Here is a 25,272-nt window from a genome sequence, read left to right on the forward strand (position 1 = left end):
GAATGATGAATGAGGACTAATTCGTGCGTTTTGGAAAGTGGAAAGGTCATCGTACTGGTAGACACTTGGTCTTAAACATTGATGGATGGAAGTTCATGGACCTTGTGAAGAGTAATGTACATTATTGAGGACAAGAGTTTATGACCTTGCTTGATATATGAAAATGGTGGTGGTTTCAGGTTAAATTTCCGAAGCAAGACACGTTCTTGGGTATTGACTTCTTTGACGGAGCGCTGCCTTGTGCCTGCTAACGTTCGTTGCATTTCGTGCATGTGTATGTTCGTTAACCGGTGGACTTACACATAAATAACGTATTTTAAATATAAAGTGGAGAAAGAAGAGGTCCTAAATATGACGGATGTATTACAATGGACTCGAAGAGTGTTTTTAAACAAGACTTGACCAAAAACAAACGTATAGTTGTTGTTACTTTAAATAGTTTGTCTTGTTAAAGCTTTTATGTAAAATAATAGATGATGGTAAAGTCAAAAGAGCAATGTTCTGCTTGCTTCTCGTGTCTCCTTTTAAAGCTACGAGGCAGGTCAGAGAACTTGCTCAAAAACAGTTTAGTCATTGTGATACATTTATGGAAGAAGACTAATAATCGTATGCCGATATTTCTCAAACAACATACCGGTTTCTTAGAATAAAAATATAGCCTTGTTTTTTCTATGTGCTGTTTATATTAAGGTTTAATGTAAATATTAGTTCTTAGAATATTTTCTATCAGAAATAACAAAACGTGACATAAGTTAAAACTTGTTCAGATATAATTTTAATAACAAGTTATTGTATTCAAAACAATTTGGACCTGTTACAATAATATTCATGGTTTTCATAAGCAATCGCGATAGAAAAATATACGAAGTTATTTTTTAATTCCTTCCTTAACTATATTTTTGTTTAATAATACAAAATTAAAAATAAACTCCTATTTAAACAACCGCTATAATTTATGTATTGGAAATGTATTCTATGTCATTTTATTCAGTGTTATTTATAGGAATAAATATATTTGTAAAGCATTATAATTAAACCAAATCCACAATAGTTAACTACGTGCGTCTACAACATGATAGATAATTAGGCACCTAAAATAAAAAGATAAAACAAGCACATTGTATTCTATAGCTGCAGATTTTACAAAGAATCTTGCGAGTGGGAATTTTGAAAAGTTTACATGTACAGTAAGCTCTACAAATGCAGACCATGTTTGAAAACATCTTTCGCTATTTGAAAGCTAGTGTTCCTGGACATAGACTATATATTATGGACCTACCATGTACCATAAATTAAGGCAAGCCTGGGCGCTACCGAGGCGAGCTAGTCATTTATTAAAGGAATTATACGCAGAACTACGAGGGAACGATAAATGACTGGGAGATTTCAGTATCGTGATTTTCTACAGTCGATACAATGGAAAATCGAGAGTTTTACTTTTAAAATATACTGCAAAATGTAATTTCTACAACGCCCGCTAGAGACGCTTATCAGACCTTCATACAAAATTCTTTGGACATTCTCTGGACGGCAGTGGATAGTACTTGGAAATAGCCCCTCTGGTGTCAAGTAAAGTATAAAATATAGCTCACTAAAACAATAGAATGTCTAGGTCATTTATTAACTACCGTTGCTAGAAAGGTATCTATTTATTAGAAAGTAATAGATCTTATCTGTTTCAATATGAGGTCTTAAATCTTGAACAGTTGCGAACTATCTCAAATCTTGACTTTGATATTAAACCGATAGAGAATTTAATATGAATAGTTTAAAGTGTTCTCGTGTTACAGAAATTTGAGGAGTTTTGGGCAAATACCGGTAGAGACCAAGGCTGAAACTTTGTATCGTATTCGAGGCGTAAAAGTGTTTTTTGGTCTTTTTGAACGACATTAGGACCAGAGTCCCAATTTAATGTTTATCAACCTACTTGTTTCCATAAGCTATTTGTACACATAACCACAATATTACAGGTAACAGACCTCATTAGTGTCAGCTATTTATAAAGGGTAAATACCGCTGAAGTCACCGCACGTCACGAGCGATGCGATTCGTTGAAACGGCGGAAAATGTAGGTATGCTACCAATTTCATTTATTTTAGAAAGTTTCATACCAAATATTTTAACATTTGTCCCGAAAACAAAGCATACTTCAAACCTACGACAAAGCTTGGACACGGAGATCCAAAAAAAGAGCAGGTTTTGATATGACTTTAAAAAAAAAGTAAGATATAACTCAAAAAGTCAGACGTACCTGTCATGCTGAATCAGCGCAATAGAACTGGCGACCAAATCTTCAAACTGCTTCTCACTAGCTGAACTCCCTTGCCTCTTATGATGGTGTGGAGTATTAGCCCCAGATGACACTGGAGTCAAGTTCTTCTGCACCTCGCAGTTCAAGTTCTTTGAAGAAAGGTTTCCACTGGACTTGCTGCCAAATAGTCTCCATGATACAGCTGTTGTGGGTGAATTTTCATTCTTTGACGAACTGCTTTTCCATGGAAATACTCCTCTGTAACAAAGAAAAACGAGAATTAGTCTTCAGTCTTCTGCTATACTACAAGGAACTTTATACAATCTAGGAATAATGTCATAATAATTATAATATTCGCCGTGGAAATGTCGGATATGACGGACGACGAACCAAGCGAAGATACTTTGCGTTTCTATTTTATGCGTAGTCTATTAGTCACTGTGTTGATTACCACATCATCAGGATAATAAGTGCAGTCGTACTAAGTTCATACTTAAAAAAAACCTATTGTTTTCTCAAAGTAATAGGCACAAATAAATATGCCACATATCTTACGCTACTTTAAAAGTCATTAGCCAAGAAACAAACGGTCCCTTCAAGAGATGTCTTGAGACATAAAATTGATTCTATTCATAGTGCAGACATCCGTCTTATCGGGGACAATAAATCTTTCACTGGAGCTAATCATACGCCATGGAACATTGAAAGTCGTATTAAAGTCAAGTGATTAATGCCGGCAGACAGACGCTTCCTTTGCAAGGGGAAGTGCAACGGCTGACAGTTTAATTTGACTGTTGAGAACAGATTTGTGAAGAAACTTTTTTAAATGAAAACGATAGTGCTTGTTGAAGGATTTAATTGTTTTGGGTGTTAATATATGGATGGATAAAACTTAATAGTGAAAACCATTGTTTGATTTTCATAGTGTTTATAGATATTTCAATTTTGTTTTCTTTAAAGTACGATATTTATATTTCTTTAAACTAAAACCGCAATAATCAAAACCGTATGTTAAAATTATTAAGTTCATTAAAGTTAACAGTCAGTTAACATGAAAGGAAGAAAAGCCCTAGGAACCACTTTTATTTTACAAATTATAATAAAATATGTTAAATTATCCACAAAAGATCTAAACAACTCATCAAAGATCCATTAGAAATTGAAATCACTCTAATAATAAAAATATACAACGAATGTTTACGCAAACAATGAGATAACTAGATACTTTCCCCTCAGATAAGTTAACGAGGGATGACCAAACCAATTTGAATGTTAATTATGCTAATCTGACATTTCACGCAGTTTACTTTAAACGAGATTAATTGAAACACTACGATAATAAGAAAAAGCTAGCGTATCTTTGATTAGAAATAGAAACTCGGCCACTACATCTCACTATGTCACTTTGTATAAACCCACAGCAAGAAAAACGCCTTCTTCTTTTGCTCTACGCATAATATATTTTACTATACTAACGACTAAAAGATGATATCAACGATATTAATTTCTATCTTATGCTAATGGGCAAGATACTTGGTTAATCCTTAGTTAAACGCAAAGATGAAAGGTGGACTAACTCACCCCCGGTTTCCGAGGTACATTAAGCGGTAGTTTATCTATTCAATTGTGTCAAAACTCATATTAAAAAACGCTCGGAAAACGGGGGTTAGTGATCAAATTACATTGCGGTGCGACCAACGAAGAAGCCAAGACCAGCAGGCAAATAGCAGTAGAAGATTGAATGAAAGAATCAAACTTGATAGGTAAGACTGACAGAGAACCGAATGAAATGAGTCACACCAATGATTTTTGTTATGAGCATATTTAAAAACTAGGTACTTCAAGGATAAAAAATCTGTTTTTATTTTTTTCGTATCTTCAAAACTGACCGAGATATTAAACGTCAAAGTAGGCCTTCGCGCCAAACTCCGGCGAAGCGGCCGCACGGACGTGTGACGTCATCTCGTGACATTGCTATTTCGTCAGTACTTGCCGATACCTACATAGGCTCGTTGCGCTCTCGCGGTTTCGCTTTAAATAATTTATTTGCTTATAGTGGACAAACAAAATGGTTAGAAAATATTGTATTGTTCCTATGTGTACTAACTCCAGTGAAAAAACACCCCAAAAATTGTTTTTTTCTGTACCATGTAGGTAAATTGTTTTATATTTTTGAAAAAGACACCTAATCTAAAACTTAAAGGCCGGTTCAGATACTGTCAAGCGCAAATGTTAAATAGAAGTTTATTGCCTTTTGAACACTTCCTCAAGATCAAGATGCCATATCATGTTCATACCTACCTAGCAATGAACTTCTACTAAACAGTTGATACTATTTAATGAGCAGTTCAATGACCTCACAGGCGGCGGCGAGCCGAGCGCGGCGGTTGAGTTGGCGTTGGTATTTTGTTTTAAAAAAAGAACTCATGATTAAATATAATAATATCAAAATTAAAATGTTAGTTTAATTAAAAGTTCTCATTACACACCCAATCATATAAGACTACCTACAGAGTAGATTCATGCGTTCATATGATAGCCATCAACCTGACTAAAGTCAGAGGCAGGGGTGACAATTTTTTTTTATAATATTATTTTAAAACTAGGTTTTCCAAATTTACACTTGGTAGGTACGTAACACTCATTATTTGTAATGCCAGTTGTAACAAACTTTCAATTTTATTGTTAACTACACACAAAAATATTATTAGTAGTATACGAGTTCAACTTTCTTTACCTGGGTTTCGTTGATGATTGTGTGCATGGCGATCGAGATCGAGGATATCTTAGTGGAGGCTTATTTTACAAAAAACACGATGATTAAATTTATAACACATACACATACACAGACTCTTTAAATATTAAATGCAAATCACTTTTTAAATCAAAACTCCGCATCACCCGCAGTCGAACAAGCGTGTCTGTCACGTCGTGACGTCAGCGCATAGCGCGCGAAGCAACGCAAATTTAAAAAAGCAGTGAAACTTTATAACGCTGTAACTTCGGTAATTTTGACCCGATTTTGATAAAACAAAAACTATTATTATCAGCATAAGTACACAAATTAAATGCAGTATGTTTAATAGTCATATTTTGATGTGCTGGTGTGACTCATTACGTTTTAAAATAGAGACTAAACAAACAGTAGGAATGGGCTGAATAAGTGGTTATAATTTTACTTTCATATAATTCTGGTCCATTTATCTATTAAGCCATTCATCGTCCAAGACAAGTGAAAGAAACCTTAATCCATTGTTTACAATAAGTGCAACTGGTTACGAACGCCAGAGGAAAAAGCATGATTATAGATAATATGCTGTAATATAACGTTATGACGTTTAAGCAGTTATCTTAAAACGCACATATTACAGCTATTATGTTAAGTGACTGGCAGTTACGAGTATACGCATCCCGTGATTACGATGGTGCTTAGAAAAATGAAATGGGAATTTAATTGGTGATTATGGAGAAAAGCAAAATAAATTGAAAGCTTTCTTACATAAAAATGTAACATAGTATAAAATTAGAAATAAAATTAGTCATTTAGAATTTACAAAATCGTAATGAATAGCATTATTATTCTTTGCCTATCACAATTTACGTTATTTATTGGTTTGTTAACACGCAGACAGCACATGCACGGTTAAAAAAACTAATCGATTTTTCTAACTAATAAGTAATCTCCACAACTTGTCACTAAATTTATACAATTATTCATTGATGTCTATTATATCAATAGACATACAAAAAGTGAACCAATACATATTAATAATGTAAAAAGAAAAGACGGACAGGTTGTCTATACGATCCAATAAAAAGTGGTTGGAAAGAATAACAAATATGCCTTGAACGGTAGTGCGGTATAAATAAAATATGAGCTACAAATAATGCTAATCGTATGGCCGGTGTCTTGAACAAAGAAATACTGAAAATAACTCTATGTATATGCAATTTTGTTCAGCGTATTCTTAGCATAAAATTGACAAAGTCTAGACAGATAGATCCCGATCTTTTATATATGATCAGACGCACGAAACTATCAATATAGCTTAAATAGTTTGACCAAGAGAGGAAAACCTGATACAACGTTAAATCAAATTACAGATACAAATATGAGAACTTCTAGATTAGTGAATTTGACGCATTGAAAAACATATAATTTTTCCTGATATATAATAAAATTTATCCTGACATACGCATTGAAAAACATAATACAATATTACTGCCAGAAATAAGTTTCCAATCAACCTCAATAAATCACGTTCTTTCGTCATTGCGCTTGCGCATCCTACGTTATGACATCAATATTTCTAGCAATTTAAAACCTGAAGAACTTTAAACTTGAACGACATTGTTCTGATTCAATAACCACAAGCATACATCATAATATTATATCATCACTTCATCAGTATTATGAAACCATTAGTTGAGCAGAGCTAAAGCAGACTCTGGACTTGCAATTAAAATTCTATTTTATTTTTATTACTACACGACAAGTAACGCCAATTAGCCCGTATATTAGCGGTTAATGCACTAAAATGTTCTTGTATCTTCATAATTACTTATCACGAAATAAATCGAAAAAAATCTTTGCATTTAAAACCAGTATCATTTTTGACGACCACAAACAATAACAAAATATCGTCCCACCAAACTTACGCTCGGGGCTTTGGTGACGTCACAGTTACAAATAATTGGAAACCTGAATACACGTTCAAATTACCAAAGGATTCTACTTCAAGCCGACAAATAAACATATTTCATCGTACACGCTGCGTTTGCGCATGTTGTATTGATAATGACGTCAGTATTTTGAGCAAGTGCAAACTCAGATACATATTGCACTTGAATAAAGACAGAATTCTAATTCAATAACAAACATTTCACATATTTATTGAAAGAAAGGCAGAAAATGATATTAACTTAGAAACTACTTAAGTCTTTCTTACACTGAGGTTAATCAGTTGATCTGCACCGAAATGTCATTTTGCGGTCAATATTTCTAATACATAATTACAATAGCAAATAGTCTTAGCACATAAAAAGGTGAGGTTCCGAGTTTCTGACTTCATAACAATCATTGGTGTTTCGTATTTGTACATACGTATGTCATTATGTGATACCGGAATGTCATTGTGTGATAATTCGCGACTTGACCGACTCGCGTGGTATGGTAAGTAGTCATAACAGTCCATAAGTGAAAATTTATCGTGAATTATCGTGCTTTATTTATGTAATAATTCGTAAAAGCGACATAACTAATTTATTTAATTCCAAATAGAACTATGTATATGTTACTGTAAAAGCCCGAACGATGGTAAATCCTAAGATTTTCCGGTATAACCTAAGATTTACCAACTCGCAATGGTAAAAGTCCGAACAATTCTTTTAATTCGAACTTTTTCCTATACTCACTTGATGATTTCGAGATGTCGCCGGAGCCCCGCTTCGCGGGGCTCCTCCTTCTGGGTGGTTAAAAAAAAATAACCACGAAGGCTAAGGTGGGAGCTTCGCTTCGCTCGCTCCCACCTTAGCCTTCTAACCTACCCAACCCATGTCGCTTTGCCCAAAATTCCTTCTTTATAACTATGTCACAGTATATAATTATACCGTGAAATAGTTATAAACATAGTTATGAAGGAGGATTTTTTTATATATCGTAACATAGTTTTTAAACTCTGGCTTGTTCGGACTTTTACCATTGAGAGTTGGTAAACCTTAGGTTTTACCGGAAAATCTTAGGATTTACCACAGGTCGGGCTTTTACAGTAACATATACATTGTAACTGAAAAACCAGAAAAATATCCAGCATTTCTTTAACATTGTCAGACTATTAAAGAAAATTGTAGAGAAATCAGTCAGAATTATACTAAAATACAAACGTACCTAAGTGTTAATTGCACATTAAGCAAAGGATAAACCCAATAGGTAAATATGTTATTGTGATAACTAATTTATTGATAACAGTAATTAATTATTTAATATGCAATACAATATTATCTTATTCCACAAACCAGTGTTAATTATAAATTAGTTGCATTATCGATTTAACCACAATGCATTGTATTATAAATACATAATTAGATACCAGAACAATAACAAATACTTAAATACAATCGAAATAAAATCCCCTATTAAAATTCAAACTTAATCGGTGCTATTTATATACGAGACAAATTGACAGAATCAACTCGTGCGCAGACTACATATCAAATACTACAAAAGGAAGAACGACAAATCGAGTATAAAAAAAGTAATGAAGCCCATGAACATGCATCAACGTCAAACATGTGCGGCCTTCGTGCAATTTGCGTAGTACATTAATATCAAAATTGTTTAAATAAACACGCTATTTTGAACTTTATTACTGAGCAATAAAATTGCCATTCCAACTAGTGTAAATGTCTCATCTCGTTGATTTAATAACTGGCTAGCAAACAGCTTCAAAGGCAGTTACATCAAGATGTTGGTACAAGATCATCAAACATGAAAAGTACGTTAAATTATCTCGAAGATGCATGGACTTTTTGCTTAATGTTTTATTTTCGGTCTGCGATTGTCTGGTCGTGTCTAGTGAAGCGTAGTTCAAACACCATAGCCGTGATTACGCTGTCTACATTCACTGTAAACAGTGAATCACTGTACAAACGTTGACCTCAAAGAAAGAGCGCTGGAACGAACTGGATTTACTAACGACTTGACACCTTCGCTGCGGAATTTATGATATTCTGAGAAGAAATTGTATGTTACACCGTTTCTAACAGTCGTAAATACAAGTGTTTGACGATATTATAAGTTGTCGAAGTGTTTGTGGAGTTTAGTTAGTTCAAACATGCATTTATGTTGCTTGTACAATTTATTATTATTTGTTCCGTTTCAGGGTTGACATTTAAACACACTCAGAACTAAGACCGCATCAACTATCACAGCATTTTAATTTAAGAATAATTATGAAAATCGTAAAATATTTGACAGAGATATAGATCTGGAAAATTCTGAACCGTGTCTTAAAACCATATCGCCACCTTGAGCAGTCAGGAGCTTACGCAAGAAACGCGTGTTTCCTACAATTGTTTAGAAGCTAATCTGTTACGGCGGAATAAAAACGTCTGGGGCTGCGCGCGCGCCGCTCGGCGCTTGGTACAACGTGGTACGGCGTCACGTCATTATACCGCGACCCGTTCGCTAGGTACACACTGAGAACTGAGTTTGTATTAAGAAAATGTTATGGAAAATATACACGGTTTGAAATGTTGAATCAAGGCAGTCTATTGAATAATATAAAGCAGCTTATCTTTATACAGTACCTAGGTACCTACGCTGAAAAATATTATGAAAGAGTCAAAAAGCTTTCGGAAAAGACGCAACGTAATACTTTGTCTACTGAAATAGTTTCCTAAACAAGCTGTTAACTCTGCTTTAACAATTAGATATAATCCAATAAAAAACATAAATAACGCGTCTTAAGCACCTGTCCCACAAAAATTCCAAACGTTATACAAATAGTAGCACCAAAGCATTAACTAATACAACCATCTATTAGCCAAACCGTCAACAAACAGTAATTTGGCCCACAGCTGTCCATTATGTCATCAAATATCTTCTAACTAGAATAGATGGATGTTCCACACATGTTGAGCGGAAATGGCAATAGAGCCGAAGGAACGAAGCTTAGCCGTAGTAGTGTTATCTCACCCGGCAATGAATTCAAAAAACAAGTTCTCACGAGAAGGACTGTATACGATAAACGTAACTTTTTCATACAATACGATGCAGGGTCGCGGAATAGAAAAAAATACTGAACGTCCTGTGTTTCCATACATTGAACGAGAAAATGGAAAACTACTACTTAGCAACAATACAAATGGATGCCGAAGATGAAAGTCATATGCTGAAGATGACTATGTAATTGTACTTTCCAACGTATCTTTCATTCAACAAGTATGCGTAAGGTAAAAGGCTAATGTAACATGGTTCTAATACTTTCAGAAGCCTAGAAAAGTTTCAAAAAGTCTCCCATTGTCCACGAAATTAGAAATATGTGTTTAAAGGCAGCAAAGCAAATCGCAGGAAATTGATATTTATAAAGTTCTCGGGCATCGGTATCGTGTCGTTAAAGATAAAAAGCCAGTTATATAACCACAATTTATTCGTAAGCACCACCAGTCCGGTTACTAGATTTTGATCTTGAAACTAACAACAATGGGCAGAAGAAACAATTATAATTCCAGTACACTGTAGTCAAATTCAATTTGAACGGAGTTTAATTAATACAAAGTTATCTGGAAAATTACTTTGTAGTAAAATTGTGAGAGCAGACTTGTATTAGCAATTTCACAAGTCAATTTAATAAGACGGAAGGAAACAATTATAATATGTGAGAACTTCCTTCATTTTCTATACTTTCCACTCTTGCGCTGTGATAATTGCACTATTTAGTCACGTTGGGAAGTAGCAATCAGTACTTTCGTGATCCGTTACATTATCTGATATGAAGAATAAATATGTTTGTTCCGTAGTTGATCTTTCAAGGTGAATTCCGTACTGTCATACCTATGTAAATATGATATATCAATTGACTGGATGTGGGCAATAATTTAAGCGTCATTTCACACACGAGTAATCTACTCAGAACTAAACTGAAAAAATAGCGAACAGGGTACCAAGCAAATTTCAGAACAGCTGTTGAAAAATCGTGTAGAACCTTCCTTATGACGCTCTTCATATAAATATTAGCAGTCGCTTATCTACGTAATAACATATTATTTCAATACATTATATTAGACACACATAACCACGTAACAGTGACGTTGGTTAGCACAAACAATATGTACAATACTCAGCACACAAGTACTCTGTGCACCGACAAAGCGTTTGTTTATACACGACATACACATACTATTTTACCTTTTAACCTGACAATGGAAACTGAAACAATGCGATCTCGTTAATAACTCTGTTGTTATGACCGGGGATGGTGATATTTAAAATTATAACAATACGACAAAATTTTATACGCATGATGTCGCATTCTGGAATCAAAACATTTTTGTAAACAATCGATTTGTCTCAATTGTGTGATTAAATTACTTTCTTTTCTTTTCCTATTTAGAGCCGCCATTACACAGTCAGAAAAATGCCGTGACATTAGACATATTTTTAGTACTCTATCTCGCGGTAGAAAAACTCCGTCTCAATTTCCAAATGAAGCTAAAAATATATTATTACTTGCAGCTTTGAGTTCCACTCTATACGGAGTAAGGCGTTTCCACCAGAGCATCTATCACAATTAGGAAGAATATTCCATCTAATAAAAATAAATTGTCTTCAGCGAATTCCGTTCCAAATACCATAAACAAGTTAATGTCCGCAACGAAACCGCAATCATACTTATTAACCATCAAAGAACAATTCACGAGGAACTTCCTAAGTTCTTAAAATTAAATGCGGGATAGACACGGAAGGTTTCAATTCCGCAAAAGACGAATAAATTACAATTCAGTTAGAATTGATTATGTTGGCACGCGTGGTACACGCCCTGTGCTGAGTAATGGAGTGGAAATACGGCTATCAATCAGAATATTTCTGTAGTACAATAGTACTGTAGTACATTACTGAATGCTGAAGTTATGACGCAATGGTGATTAACCAAGCATTTCGGCTAGGAGTACAAATTATCGGTACGTTTGATGTAGAAATGCAGTGGTAATCAACAATCTTAATGAAACTTGGATTCTAAATGTATTTCTGAAAAAGAACCGCTTTTTTATGTCGTAGTTGTGACTCATAAAAGTTTCTATTGGTAATAAACCCTGCATCCTACGGTTCTTTAGCTCGGCGTGAATTTATATGTTATGCTATTCCACAGTTGATGCGATCCAATTATTACCGTTACTTCTTACGACCTAACATGCTCACAACTAATACTAACCATTTCATCAGAAATAGTTAATCTAGGAGGAACATGTTGAAAGCCTCAGAGATATTTCCGCGAACAATTTTCGCTTACAGGCATAATTACGCAGAAGTATGCTATGAACTAGGAAACATTTGCCGCTTATTACGTCCCTTTCTAACAAGCAAATAGAAAAGAGACAGGTAGCTTTTTGAACTGTAAAATGAGATCACTGAATCCTTTACACGACGAGGAAATGAACTAATTTGAAAGTTGTAAATCACTTGCTATCCTTTTCTGACTATAAGTGTTGGAAGGAGACCGTGACATCAGAAACACCATTATTAGGTACAAGGTTTTATGTATCTGTTTAGTATAATGTGAGAAGTATGTAGCCTTAGAATATAAGAATCTCTTTGGTCGTTTACGGTATGATCGCCGTACGTAGTACAATTATTTGAGGTCAGGGGGAGCGATGTTATGTGACCCCTGAGACAAGAGGTGGGTTAAAATAATTATGTTTAGAATGTCTGTTCTATTCATGGATCGTGTATGTGCGAAATAGTTATAGAACTGTAGGTTATTACGAAGTTTAGAAGAGAATATTGTAGACAACAAATCGTAGAAAAAGAATAGGAAAAATAGACGACCAACAATTAACCATCTAATGAAAAATGCCAGTTAAAAGTCTTCAACGCATATCTTCGAAGTCAATACACGAATAGTTAGTCTTTGGAATGTGTGAATGTATGAACATCATAAGATCAACGATCTAACACATTCTTGGGACATCAAACGATGGACTAACTAGCGTTCAACCGGTCGACAAAAATGCACCAAAACTTTTATTATGCTAATAAAACCACATACCTACGAGTTAGCGCATTTAAATAACAAGACGGAAATGCTGAACGCATTTTTTTTACGACACCTGCTTAATATTATGTTCCGAAAAGTAATACGCAATTTATAATAGACAAAACAAAATATCGGGTTTCATATCCAGGATATTGCATTCTGTGAAATGTCGAAACACTTCACGTTTTGGTACAGTCACGTGCAACTGCACAATGCTAATAATATCAATTGAAATTCAAATTCACAATTCAAATCACGGCGGGCCCATCGATTGTTGCGTTCGCAACATTCCATTGTGTGTTCGTGACCTTCGTGCATCACACAATGTTGTTGAGATTAATGGTTGCGGCGTGGTTGCCGCGTGGTTGCGCCGTAGGCGGGACGACCTGTTCGCTCTGTTTTTGTGTGGGATTTCGAGCTTAGAATTATTCATGAATAACAAAGATCGCACGCAATTACCAAAAAACTCATTTTACACGACTAAAAGAAGGCTTCTGTCTAAAAAAATAATCCACTGATCACGTTCCAATGGAAAGGAAAAGCGTGTAATGTGAACGAAAAACAAAATGGCGCTTCAGTTGTTGTTTTATTGTCTGATTTCTGTATATCATCACACTGGGCCTCAATTTACATGAAATAAGTCGTGTTTCAAAATACCGCATGGTACGTTACTGCATGACCGTGTCGCAACATTAAAAAAACTTGTAATTAACATATTCATACGTACCTAATTCGTTTAGAAACGGCGAACGTAATTTTCTATTTAACATTTGAACCCTAAAGCATGTGCTATGGCAATTAACTCTGATGAAAATTTGCCAATTAACATACAAAACGGTAATTTGTTGTGGATAAGTTTAATTGTTTTAGTCATAATTTCCGTAATTAAGAATAATCAGAGGTGACCTATAAGATTTTAGCTAAGAACAACATTGAACAATGTACGGACATGAAGTCCGATAAAGAGCAAATATTTTACATGATCTCAAAATGACCTTTATCGCATAATCAAAAACACAGTCTAAACCAAATTACCCACATTTACATCACTATTATACCAAATAACAAAGTTATGCATCCGAAACAAATCCGTTAAATCAATTGATAAACCGTACTCGAAGTCAGGTATTTTCCTATTATAACACTCTTTCGCTTTAGCAACACGTTCTGTAATTCGATCAAGCATGACGTTAGCTATTCCTTCAGTATAAATTCGATCGGTTCAACCTTCAATATTGCTAAATATTATATCGTCATCAACATTAGATCATTAGGGTTACATCCGCAATTCTGTGTTCCTATTTCACGTGAGAACTTAGAATCTAATTATTACGTTCACCTTGATGTCAATGGGTGCAATTAAATTAAGTACTGAGATAACGGCGCTTTAGTTAAGTAGTAAAATAATATCATTATCAAGAGAAAACGGTTTTATTTTACTCATAAATATGTAGATAAGTACTGACTGAGACTTTTATTGATGCCAAATCATATAAAGATAGAAAACCTATCAATATTTTTTCTTTGCATCTATACTATCTATACTAATATAATAAAGCTGAAGAGTTTGTTTGTTTGTTTGAACGCGCTAATCTCAGGAACTACTGGTCCGATTTGAAAAATTCTTTCAGTGTTAGATAGCCCATTTATCGAGGAAGGCTATAGGCTACATAACATCACGCTACGGTCATAAGGAGCGGAGTAGCAACGAAAAATGTTACAAAAACGGGGAAAATTTTGACCCATTCTCTTAGGTGACGCAAGCGAAGTTGCGCGGGTCAGCTAGTAATATTATAAAGTTGAAGAGTTTGTTTGTTTGATTGTTTGTTTGTTTGAACGCGCTAATCTCAGGAGCTACTGATCCGATTTGAAAAATTATTTCAGTGTTAGATAGCCTATTTATTGAGGAAGGCTATAGGCTATAATATATCATCACGCTACATATAATAGGATTGGAGTAGCAACGAGAAATGTTACAAAAACGGGGAAAATTATGACGCATTCTCTTATGTGACGCAAGCAAAGTTGCGCGGGTCAGCTAGTAAATCATAAAGGTATTAAAAAAATTCATTCTACATCCCCCAGACATATTTTTAAGGCAATATGAAAAAAATATCTAGATTTCAACAAAATTTGGGAGAAACGTCACAATAATTTCCCAAATGGAATACCGATGGAAAAAACCGGTGTTTAATCATACATTTCGATTCACTTTTGTCGTCACCTATACAAGGCCCTTATCGTAAAAGATAACTGTTAATCGTGTAACAGTGACTATAGGACGTGTAGTACAAACGTAAATAAAAGCATTCACATCCGTCAACAACAAACCATAACAAAGGTCAGCTGATAGAATCTTGTTTGTGAATAACTGTTATTATTTATCGACAAAATTATTTGCTAGAAATATTATAGGCAACAGAGTTCGCCTTTAGATTAATGTTTTCCAGTTTTAAAGCATACAAAGGTGTAATACAAGTTAGTTTTAGTAGTAGTAGATATTGTCAATCAACTGAATTTTTAAGTTGTACATAAGAGCACAGTGACTAGCACAGATCTCCTTGAAATTAAGGTTTTATTTATGTATGGTTTTAAATTTTTCAATTGACCATGATCAAGAGTCTGGCTTAATTTTAATAAGGGTATCAGATTCATGAAATTCAGGACTTCAGAGAATATTGGGTTAAAACCATAGTAAGAGAACAATATTATAATTTGAGCATTTCTCTTACAATACACTCTGTGGTAGATACAATAATAATATGATTAATGTTTTAACTTCAAATCTTATCTCCCCAACTAACGTACAATTGTTTACAATTCAGTTCGTTTACGGCCTGTGATTCAGGAAATTGTATATCAAGCGAACGATTTAGTTGTTTATTGTAGATAAATATTCATGAATCTCTTATTAAAAGATGGCGGATGCGGCAAAGTTCACACGACGAACGTTCACCTTCAACACTAAGTAGTTTGTTTTTGTTTAAGTTCAATTATTTGAAACTAGTTTTTGTCTGCAGCTTTATCTGTGCACGTATTTGTAAGCCCATATGAAGTATATGGGCTTTACAAATACGTGCACAACTACGTGTCAACAAATACGTGTCCTGATTAACAAATAATAATTCCGCCAAGTTTTATCGATCTAATTAGGTTTAGCTGTTTAGTAGCAAAAGCGTAGCAGACAAAATTACTTCCGCATTATAAAAAAAAATGTATGAAAACTATGTTATTCCTATATCCTGTATATAATAGGTATATTCGAACAAAAGCTGCGTTCTTCTCAACTTATTTAACATGGAAAACAATGGCACCGGTCTTAAACGCCGCTTCGTACTTTTATGAGTTTTGCGTGGAAATAATTCATCATTAACATACGTGCGGTGAAGTTTTGAACAAAGCCTTTTGCAACGATACGACGACAGGCATAATTTGAAAGGAATATTAAGGGATCATAATATTTAAGGCACAAGACTATGGTCCACGCAACCTGGGTTAAAATGTCGAACAAATCAAAGATATTAATAAACAGTCGCGTTATAACAAGTAAGCCTAAAGGTATAAGTCTGAAATGGGTTGCAAACTGCAACTGCACTTGAAATCAACTTCATAGAAACAAGTGATGTCGCTTGCACTTTGTGGTCTGCAACTCACCTCGGACTTATATGCTAACAAAGACTTGCTTAACTGTTAGTTTTCCCTCAATCATTTGAAAAATAAAAATACCTTCTGTAATCAAAGAATCGTCATGTTTATCTACTGTCTCACTCTTGGGTTTGTATTGTAACAAATAGTGAAGTAAAATATTCAGTTACAAGAATCGATGGGCCTCGACAACAATCGGCGAACACCTGGTAAAATATGTATATTGCTTCATATGCTACGTACTACGCATATGAATAAGTCAAGGTACTGTCCGAAATACACCGACTGTAAGTTATATTTACTACTAATATTGTTTTGTCGTACGCATGTGTTTATTGTATCATGATCATTTTGGGACTAACTACTGGTTATTTAAAACATCAAAGGTAGATATAGTTCTATTTTCAAAAAATAAGAGTTTTTTGACAAAACGTTTAGTAGCATAGACTATTATCAAAATTATATTTTTGAAGAAATTGTTATATTTTTTCTAACGGAATCCTCATCGCTATTCAATACAGCATTATAATATTGTGTAAAGCGTGATATTCATAAGGCACACACACTCTCCTATTATATTGCACGGACCTTTTTGTAAGATCAAAGAGCGAAAAGCCGGCGGGCATGCAAACGTTCACATTTATTACGAACTCAAAGTTCAATCACTGGCATAAATGAATTAAAATATATTTGACGATCATTCATTACAAAACAGTAAAAAGTTACGTAATGTTTTATTCAATTTTTAATTACAGCGACGAATACAACAAAATAAAAATAAGTCTTTCTATCATTTTGAGATAAAAGCGGTAGATGTAATTGAATTTCATAATTAAAACGCATACCAGTTCAAGGTTCATTAATACTTTCGCTACGGTATGCAAGCAAACATTTCTAAGTACTTACCTACCTACATTATTTTTTTGATTTGCATACGGGCCAAATAAAATTACTGTAATACAGATTACGGAATCCTCCATTAAAATTTGTGCCTTTAGGCCATTACGGACCTTAACGAGGGTGAGACATGATTATTTTTAACATCAAACCAGCTATCTTCGGTTAGAGAGTCAGAAGCGTACAAATAAGGTGGATCTACTCCTATATTTTCGTCCTATAAAAAGAAAAAAGAACCAATTGCCATTCTCGAAGATATTACAAGTTAACTTTTAGATTTTTACAATACGTTTCCCAATAGTAAAACTCTACTCTACCAGAATCTTTGACTTTAATTTGCAGTTAAAAAACAACACAGCTAGGACCACCCACTGTCAAAATATTTAAATTAAACCTTTATTTCTTGGCAGTGCAATTGGCGTTGATCATTGCGGTTCAAAGATCACCAAAATCTATTGTTTGGTAAATGAATCTTACAAATTTTGGGTATTTCTCGCTATTTCAACTTCTGCGAAAACAATCTTATCTGATTTGTTTCAGTCAAATTAAATCGATATCGTAATGACGTATTTCTGTAACAAGATAATCTGGTCTAGATGTAAATCGTTCAGCTTTTGACGGTTGCTAATCTACTTGTAATCTAGACTACGTAACAAGCCGTTGACTGGCTTAAGGACGCTTTAGATAGAGTATTGGGCAGATTAGACGGCTTCATTCATTTACAGTAATTTGTCACTGCTCTATCATGCGTAGAACATGTGCTAGGATTCCAATGGTTAATTAGTATTATGTTCATTTTGTTCTACCCACAATTGGCCAGCGTGATAGATTCAGGGCCTAACTTTTCCCTCGTTATAGGAGTGGACCTTGTTCAGTAGTGGATAGAACAGTAATGTGTAAATTTTTTGTATTTTTATTTCTGTTTACTTTAAATTATTTGGTAAAATCTTAATTTTTAGACTCTTGTCCAAAGAAATGCCAAATAATTCGGCAGTATTCTACACTTAAAGAACAGAGAAGGGAAATGAATATATTATGTAGATAGAGCGACAATCATTATTATAAAATAAGAATACAGAACAAATCGGTAGTGATTATTTTCCAAGGGCCTGGGAAAACGTTCAGTGTATTGATATATCAAAGTCCAAACATCTTTGTTATGATGACGCGATATTCCACTAATGTGTCTGTTTACAAAAGCATCTAATCAGTAGTCGTTTCCTACGATAACAATATAGATCTAGATAAACTAAATATTTGGAAATACATTAGTGACGTGTGCTAATGTTGTATTCGTGCAAACTGTATGTGAAATGCACGAGATATAATCGTTTCAATATTGCACGCAGCTGCTAGACATGCTTTTCGTCACTTTAAATAAGTATTGACACCAAAGTCTTGCAGTTTCGCCGACCTGATGTCGGCGTCTTTGTTTTTACAAATCACCGACATAATTCTTATAAAATAAAGATCTATGAAATAAATATAATCGCTGCAATTTCTCCGTTTCACTTAGTCTGAGTACAGCAACAATTGACAGATTTTGGCGAAATAAGCGATCAAAATTCTTAATATCTGATGGTGTAAGTATCATCAATTCGGTCGCTTTTCGACTTGAATCTCCTATACGTAAGTTCCCTTTCCCTAGGTCCGTTAATGTTAGCAGCTAAAAGCGCATTTTCCAAACCACTACTATGTACCAATTCCCCATAATCGCACAAGTATTTATCCAGCAGTTAATTTTGCAACGACTTGCCCAACCTCCGGTTCTGATCTTAGGACGACACCGCGACGAGCCGTGAGAAACGAGGTTGTCGCAAGGAAACGTGAGCCACGACTCAAACCAACACTCTATGGATATTACAACACCTTTATTGCAAAGGAATAAGATTGAATTTCGCTTGAACCGTTCGTGTATTAAATGGCAAAGGGTCTCTAATTGACAAGTTAATTCGTCTATAAGAAGTGTTTGCTAAGTTATTTATGAAGTGCAATAAAGTTTATCTAATCTCAATTAAATCTTAATCTTTAATCGTAAATATTTGTGATTGCACTATATGATTTTTATGTCATATTTGATTGTTACGTAGAAACCGATAATAATTTATAGTTATCTTCAGTGATATGATTTGCTTAGTGATTGTTTTATATTATTAGGGTTTTTTTAATCTAGTGATTTGAATATCTCTACGTATAAAATACAATAACAATGTTTTAAAAACGCTTTCGTTTTCGTTTAAAATTAACCCGGATATATAAAGTATTTACATCCATATAAACTGACCGTTGTTTTATTTTAAAGAATTTTATTTAAAGTTATACCCCATTGTTATCGTTATTACTATAAACATGAGTGTGTATAAAGTTTAAAATAATTATATTTAATTACCTCTTATTAAGATTTCGCTCTCATACAGCTCATACTCCGAGAGTCTGCTTAACAGATTTTGGTAAAGGTTTGCGTATAAATAAAACAATATGCTGTTGTTTTTTTTATTCATAGATTTACCCTAAGCGCCTATGCTGAGAGGATACAATTTAATTTTAACCTCATAAACGAGTCAGCTAGTATCAAATATAAATTACATTATCATGTTAAATTAACACTGATCTATCGTGACGCTCCTAGTTATATCACAATTGCATGAATCAACCGTTGCAATGCTTTTATTACCTAGCTCTATAGACCGCTCATTACAGATTTTATCTCAGCATACTAGGCTGAATGCTCTTAATTCAAGGCCGGATGTTACTAGAAAAAAAACCTAGTAATATTTTTTTGCGCGGTAAAATGTTTAAAACTGGAATGTCGATTGCCGTGAGTGATTGACATAACGATGATATTTTATCTTCAATGTAAACAGGTGCATAGTACTTGCAATAATCGGATATATAAAAAAGGAGAATATAAAAAATTTCGTTTTTATTTAAAACTGTCGTTTCAAAATGCACATAAATATTTTAATTTCATCTTTTTGTACCTCCATAGGAAGAATGCGTATGTACGTTGAAAATTATTTATGTAGTACCATATTATTTTAAATTGTTTAAATTATACGGCGTAGCTTTATGGCGTTCTTAAATGCCAAGGTTAAGGGTACCATAGCAATATTAACGATACATAAAACGAATACTAGACGAATATAAAACGTATTATGGCTGATAAGGAAAACGAAATCAAACACGCTAGTATAGAACGTAACTAAAATTATTACTACACTTTCACTAGATAAAATTGGGTAAAGTAGGGCATGATATATTTTTTTAACTATTATCAATAGTTATGTCAACATACTGTCTCAATAACTAATACAAGGACTTACTAGCAGATGACAATGAAGATATAAATAGAAGACATTCTATGAAAACTATCTATTAAGAAAAGCGACAAGGTAAAGCCGGTGGGAGCCCAATAGCTAATCTAACATGGGATCGATAGAGTTCGAATCCTATCCTTTGCACTACCGAGGTGAACCGAGTTTCGCTGGAGAGGTGAACACGATCAATATTACATACACAAACACAACGGAACACCAATTTTAAAATGAGCAATACGTATGGTACGTCTCAGCAATGTATTTTTAAAGCAAACAGAGTTGGTACTGTGTATGTCTTGGGCAACGAAGGTTAATAAGTGCATCTTCCTACATATTCCACATTCAGGTCAATACGAATTGAAAGCACGTGCAACAGAAACGTGTTTTATATTAAGAGAGCAATTGTGCGAATTGATTCTGACAGATTTATGGCACAACTGCAATCAATTTTCTACAGTTCATTTAACTTATCAACAACTAGCTGACCCGCGCAACTTCGCTTGCGTCACATAAGAGAATCATAATTTTCCCCGTTTTTGTAACATTTTTCACTGGTACTCTGCTCCTATTGGTCGTAGCGTGATGATATATAGCCTATAGCCTTCCTCGATAAATGGGCTATCTAACAATGAAAGAATTTTTCAAATCGGATCAGTAGATCCCGAGATTAGCGCGTTCAAACAAACAAACAAACAAACAAACAAACAAACAAACAAACAAACAAACAAACTCTTCAGCTTTATAATATTAGTATAGATTTTGTAAGCTACAGAAATAGCGAGCATTCTAACTTTAACATAGTATTTACAAATATTTTGTAGTTTTATACGACGAAGAATATACTTAGTCAAAGTAAATCTGTAAACCTAAACACACTCCAGGGAGTCCGGAACAAGTAATTTCTGGAGAAAGAAATATTTTATTAGATGCGTCTTCATTCGTTCTGTGCGATATGATGAGGCAATCTTAGCTAATGCACGAATGTTGATCTCATATACAACGTAGTAAACATACTCTTATAATGACGATGTTCTGTCAATAACTGACTGTTTATTACATCTTAAAATAACATCAAAGAAGGTTTTCTTTGATCATAACATCCCGTAAAATATACTTAAAACCAAATCCTTTTCACAATTTTGCCAAAAAACATGAAGCGTTTTTTAGTTCCCCATATTTTATAATATGATGGAAGCAGCCATATAGCAATAAACCTAAATATTCTGTATGCCATGGTAGCCTTGGCATCGGCCACTCACGGCCGAGACCCATTTGCGTTGACCGAGATGGCCGTGCCATGCGAAAATGGAACACAAACAAACAAATATTTGCTTCAGCGAATCGCTGAATAGTGATCGTAGCTTCTTTCTTTTTAGAGAAAATATGAACAACAAAATGAGGGTTTTTGTGTCTATCTTGAATACATATTGACTGGTCTATTACTAATACTGAAAACGAAAACCACAAATGTATAAACAGGAAAGGAAGATGTACTCCATTGCGAATGAGGAAGCGTTCAAGGCGAGTATTTTTCGGAAATCCAATTGATTTTGTTTTAATGGGAACGGAAATAATATCCCGGGCCCCATATTATTATACAGTAACAACATGAACTGTATATGACGTGTATAATACGGAAGTCGTAATCAATGAGAGAAATGTGTTATCAATTTGTCTGTCATCGCGTCAGACAGTCCTCTGCCTGGAATAAGTGACCTTTAGACTGTTACTGCGCAATTAGATCATTCTGGAAAGGTCAGTCCGTTTCTGGATCTTTTTGTACGTATAGACCTATATTATTTGGTACAATTTTAAGAATAATACAGAATAGCTAGAAAATAATACGTATTTATAAAATTGAGGGTCTTATCATTGAAAATCGGAAAGTTTCTATATCGTTATATTGTAACAGCTAACAAAACGTAACACAGTAAACAATGTACTCACGTCTCGCACATGTCCATACAAAGCACAAACACTGTAAACCTCGCCAAACAATATATGCAAATAAGAATATAAAAATATTCCCAACAACACTCTGTATTCATACGAGTTCACTATGTGACTGAAAAACAGATGTCGGGTTATCGATACTTTAACATTATGTATTTTTAAATATACGTTTATTATCTATATTTTTGTTTCCGTCTATAGAACGAAATGAGATGACATCTCTGTATATTTAAAATAGATATTCCTATTAGAATATATTAACCCTTCATTTTCAAAGAAAAATCTTAGTAATAAACGTTCTGATATCTTTAAGTACTAGTAAGTTCAAAAAGAAAGTCTATTTTGAAAGTAAACTTAGACTTGAAAGCAATAAATTAACACTACGCAGTATCTAATGCAAGTAATTTGCGTACAGCTGATTGATGATTTCCTTCACACCTAAAGGTCAAATGCAAAGCAATCGGAAATAGCTAACGAGTACACGTATAGGTGATAGGAGCGATACACTAGGCAGTAACTATACGTGGGTAGAACTCAGTTCAATGAATTCTTACACCCTTGCAGATTAGCCTGGTCTATATTGGCAAGTTCCGACGCCCACATACGTCCTAATAACCCACTTACATTCATTTAGCTAATAGATTACATGGAGAGATCGACTGACTTCGCTATTTCCCGTATGAGAATCCTAGCCTTGGAATCGTGCCTAATAAATATTATATCAACTTAACCCATTCAGTGCCGTGCACGCCCATCGGCGGGTGAAACGTTTTTACTGACACGCCGAGCCCGCCCATGGGCGGTTGGATTTTAACCTCCGATATCTAAGCCAATAACCATTAGAAAAATGAAAGATTTTGTGAAATGATTCGTTTTACTAAAATTTATTCGTTATCAAAACGGCCTGCAGATATCTCAGGTTTGGAAAAAAGTCAATTCCGACTTTTCATGCCGAACCCGCCCATGGGCGGGCATAACACTTATTCAGGATTTAACAACCTTTTGTGAAATTAGATAAGAACTATAATTTTAACTAAAATTTTATAATTATAAATTTTAACTAAAATTAAGTTACCTTTAATAGAAATTGATGTTGTTTTGCGTCGATAAAATATAATAAGAAGATTTATAACCTACACGCATAAAAAAAATGTTCTGGCCAGAAGCGCAAACAAATATCGCACGAGCTAAATCATTTTGCACGAAAAAACAGCAGACATAATGATCATGGTAGGACCCAGAAGTCATAAACCATATTTACCTGTGTATAACAAATTCAGTTGTATTGTCTGAACAAAAGAAAGAAAATATTACATATAGTAAATAGGAGGAACGATAAAAATTTATTGTAAGCAAATTTGCATAATGTACTTTTTTTAACTAAGTATGTAATTTAATGTACCCAAGGATTGACGACACCTGACAATTAAAAAAGGCACATATATGTGGGTTTTTAAAAGGCCTAATAGATTTCTTTACATATATATTAGCTTAATTTTTAGGATTGTATGATTTTGATTCATCTTAGATTAATTAAGTGAGAGTTATGCCTTACCTTCATGCTCCATTTCTATTTCAGCTAATAACCAATAAAACTGTCACAATTTTATCACAAATATCGCAGGAAACTTCACATACACGCTTTAAACACGGTACAGTACATGTAAACTGAACATGTGAAACGGTTTATGTCGAAATCTACAGCTACATGCCAAAAACGCCGATGGGCGGGCAAGGATACTTAATCGAGATGCCGGACCCGCCGATGGGCGGGCTGATATCATAATACAGCGGAATCTGGGTAATGTCGTTAATTTTCAGCTAGGCAGTGAATGGGTTAAGGCCTTACCCTTCCCTCGTTAGGGAGACCTTTGCTCAGCAGTGGGATAGTATTTTTTTTTTTTATTTAGCCTGTTTCTATGTCCCACTGCTGAGCAAAGGCCTCTCCCCTGAGTTTCCAGTCCCCTCGGTCGATTGTTGCGTCTGGCCATCCATCCAGGAACGCATCAGCGGGATAGTAATGGGTTATAAAAAAACTGCCAAAAAAATAAATTTTGTTTCTTACGTCAATTTTCTTTGAGCAACTATCGCAAAATCAACTAAAGCGTTAAACTATTAGAAGGAAAAATACGACTTCAAAAAAGACATAAAGATTGAAACTGATAAAGAAAGACAAGCTGGTTATAGTAACGGGTAACGTAATCAAGATCCAGTTTGAGGTCAACAGTTCTGAAAGAAACTTCATAGATATTATCCACAGCTAACGAATACCGAGCACCTACTTGTAAGATGTTATCACTGTGACGCCACTGTCTTTATAGATAAAAATAACATTGAATTTAGTATAAAAATCACGATCGAATTGCGTTTTCATGTCTGTGAATTAAGATAGGAGAGATACCAATTGTTTTACTTTCTTAACGAGGTGTTTTATGAAATTATGAGTTGTAGCTAC

General features: G+C 34.3%; 1 protein-coding gene across 1 annotated transcript in view; it reads right to left on the reverse strand.

Annotated features, from left to right (window-relative positions):
- Positions 1-25,272, reverse strand: part of LOC142978426 (TBC1 domain family member 12-like) — a 64,614-nt gene that overhangs the window by 20,124 nt on the left and 19,218 nt on the right. The window contains exon 2 of the mRNA XM_076122878.1: positions 2,252-2,509. Coding sequence (XP_075978993.1) covers positions 2,252-2,509 — 258 coding nt within the window. The remainder of the gene's footprint in view (positions 1-2,251; positions 2,510-25,272) is intronic.

The sequence above is a fragment of the Anticarsia gemmatalis genome, chromosome 14 (assembly GCF_050436995.1).
Source record: "Anticarsia gemmatalis isolate Benzon Research Colony breed Stoneville strain chromosome 14, ilAntGemm2 primary, whole genome shotgun sequence".
Classification (NCBI taxonomy): domain Eukaryota; kingdom Metazoa; phylum Arthropoda; class Insecta; order Lepidoptera; family Erebidae; genus Anticarsia; species Anticarsia gemmatalis.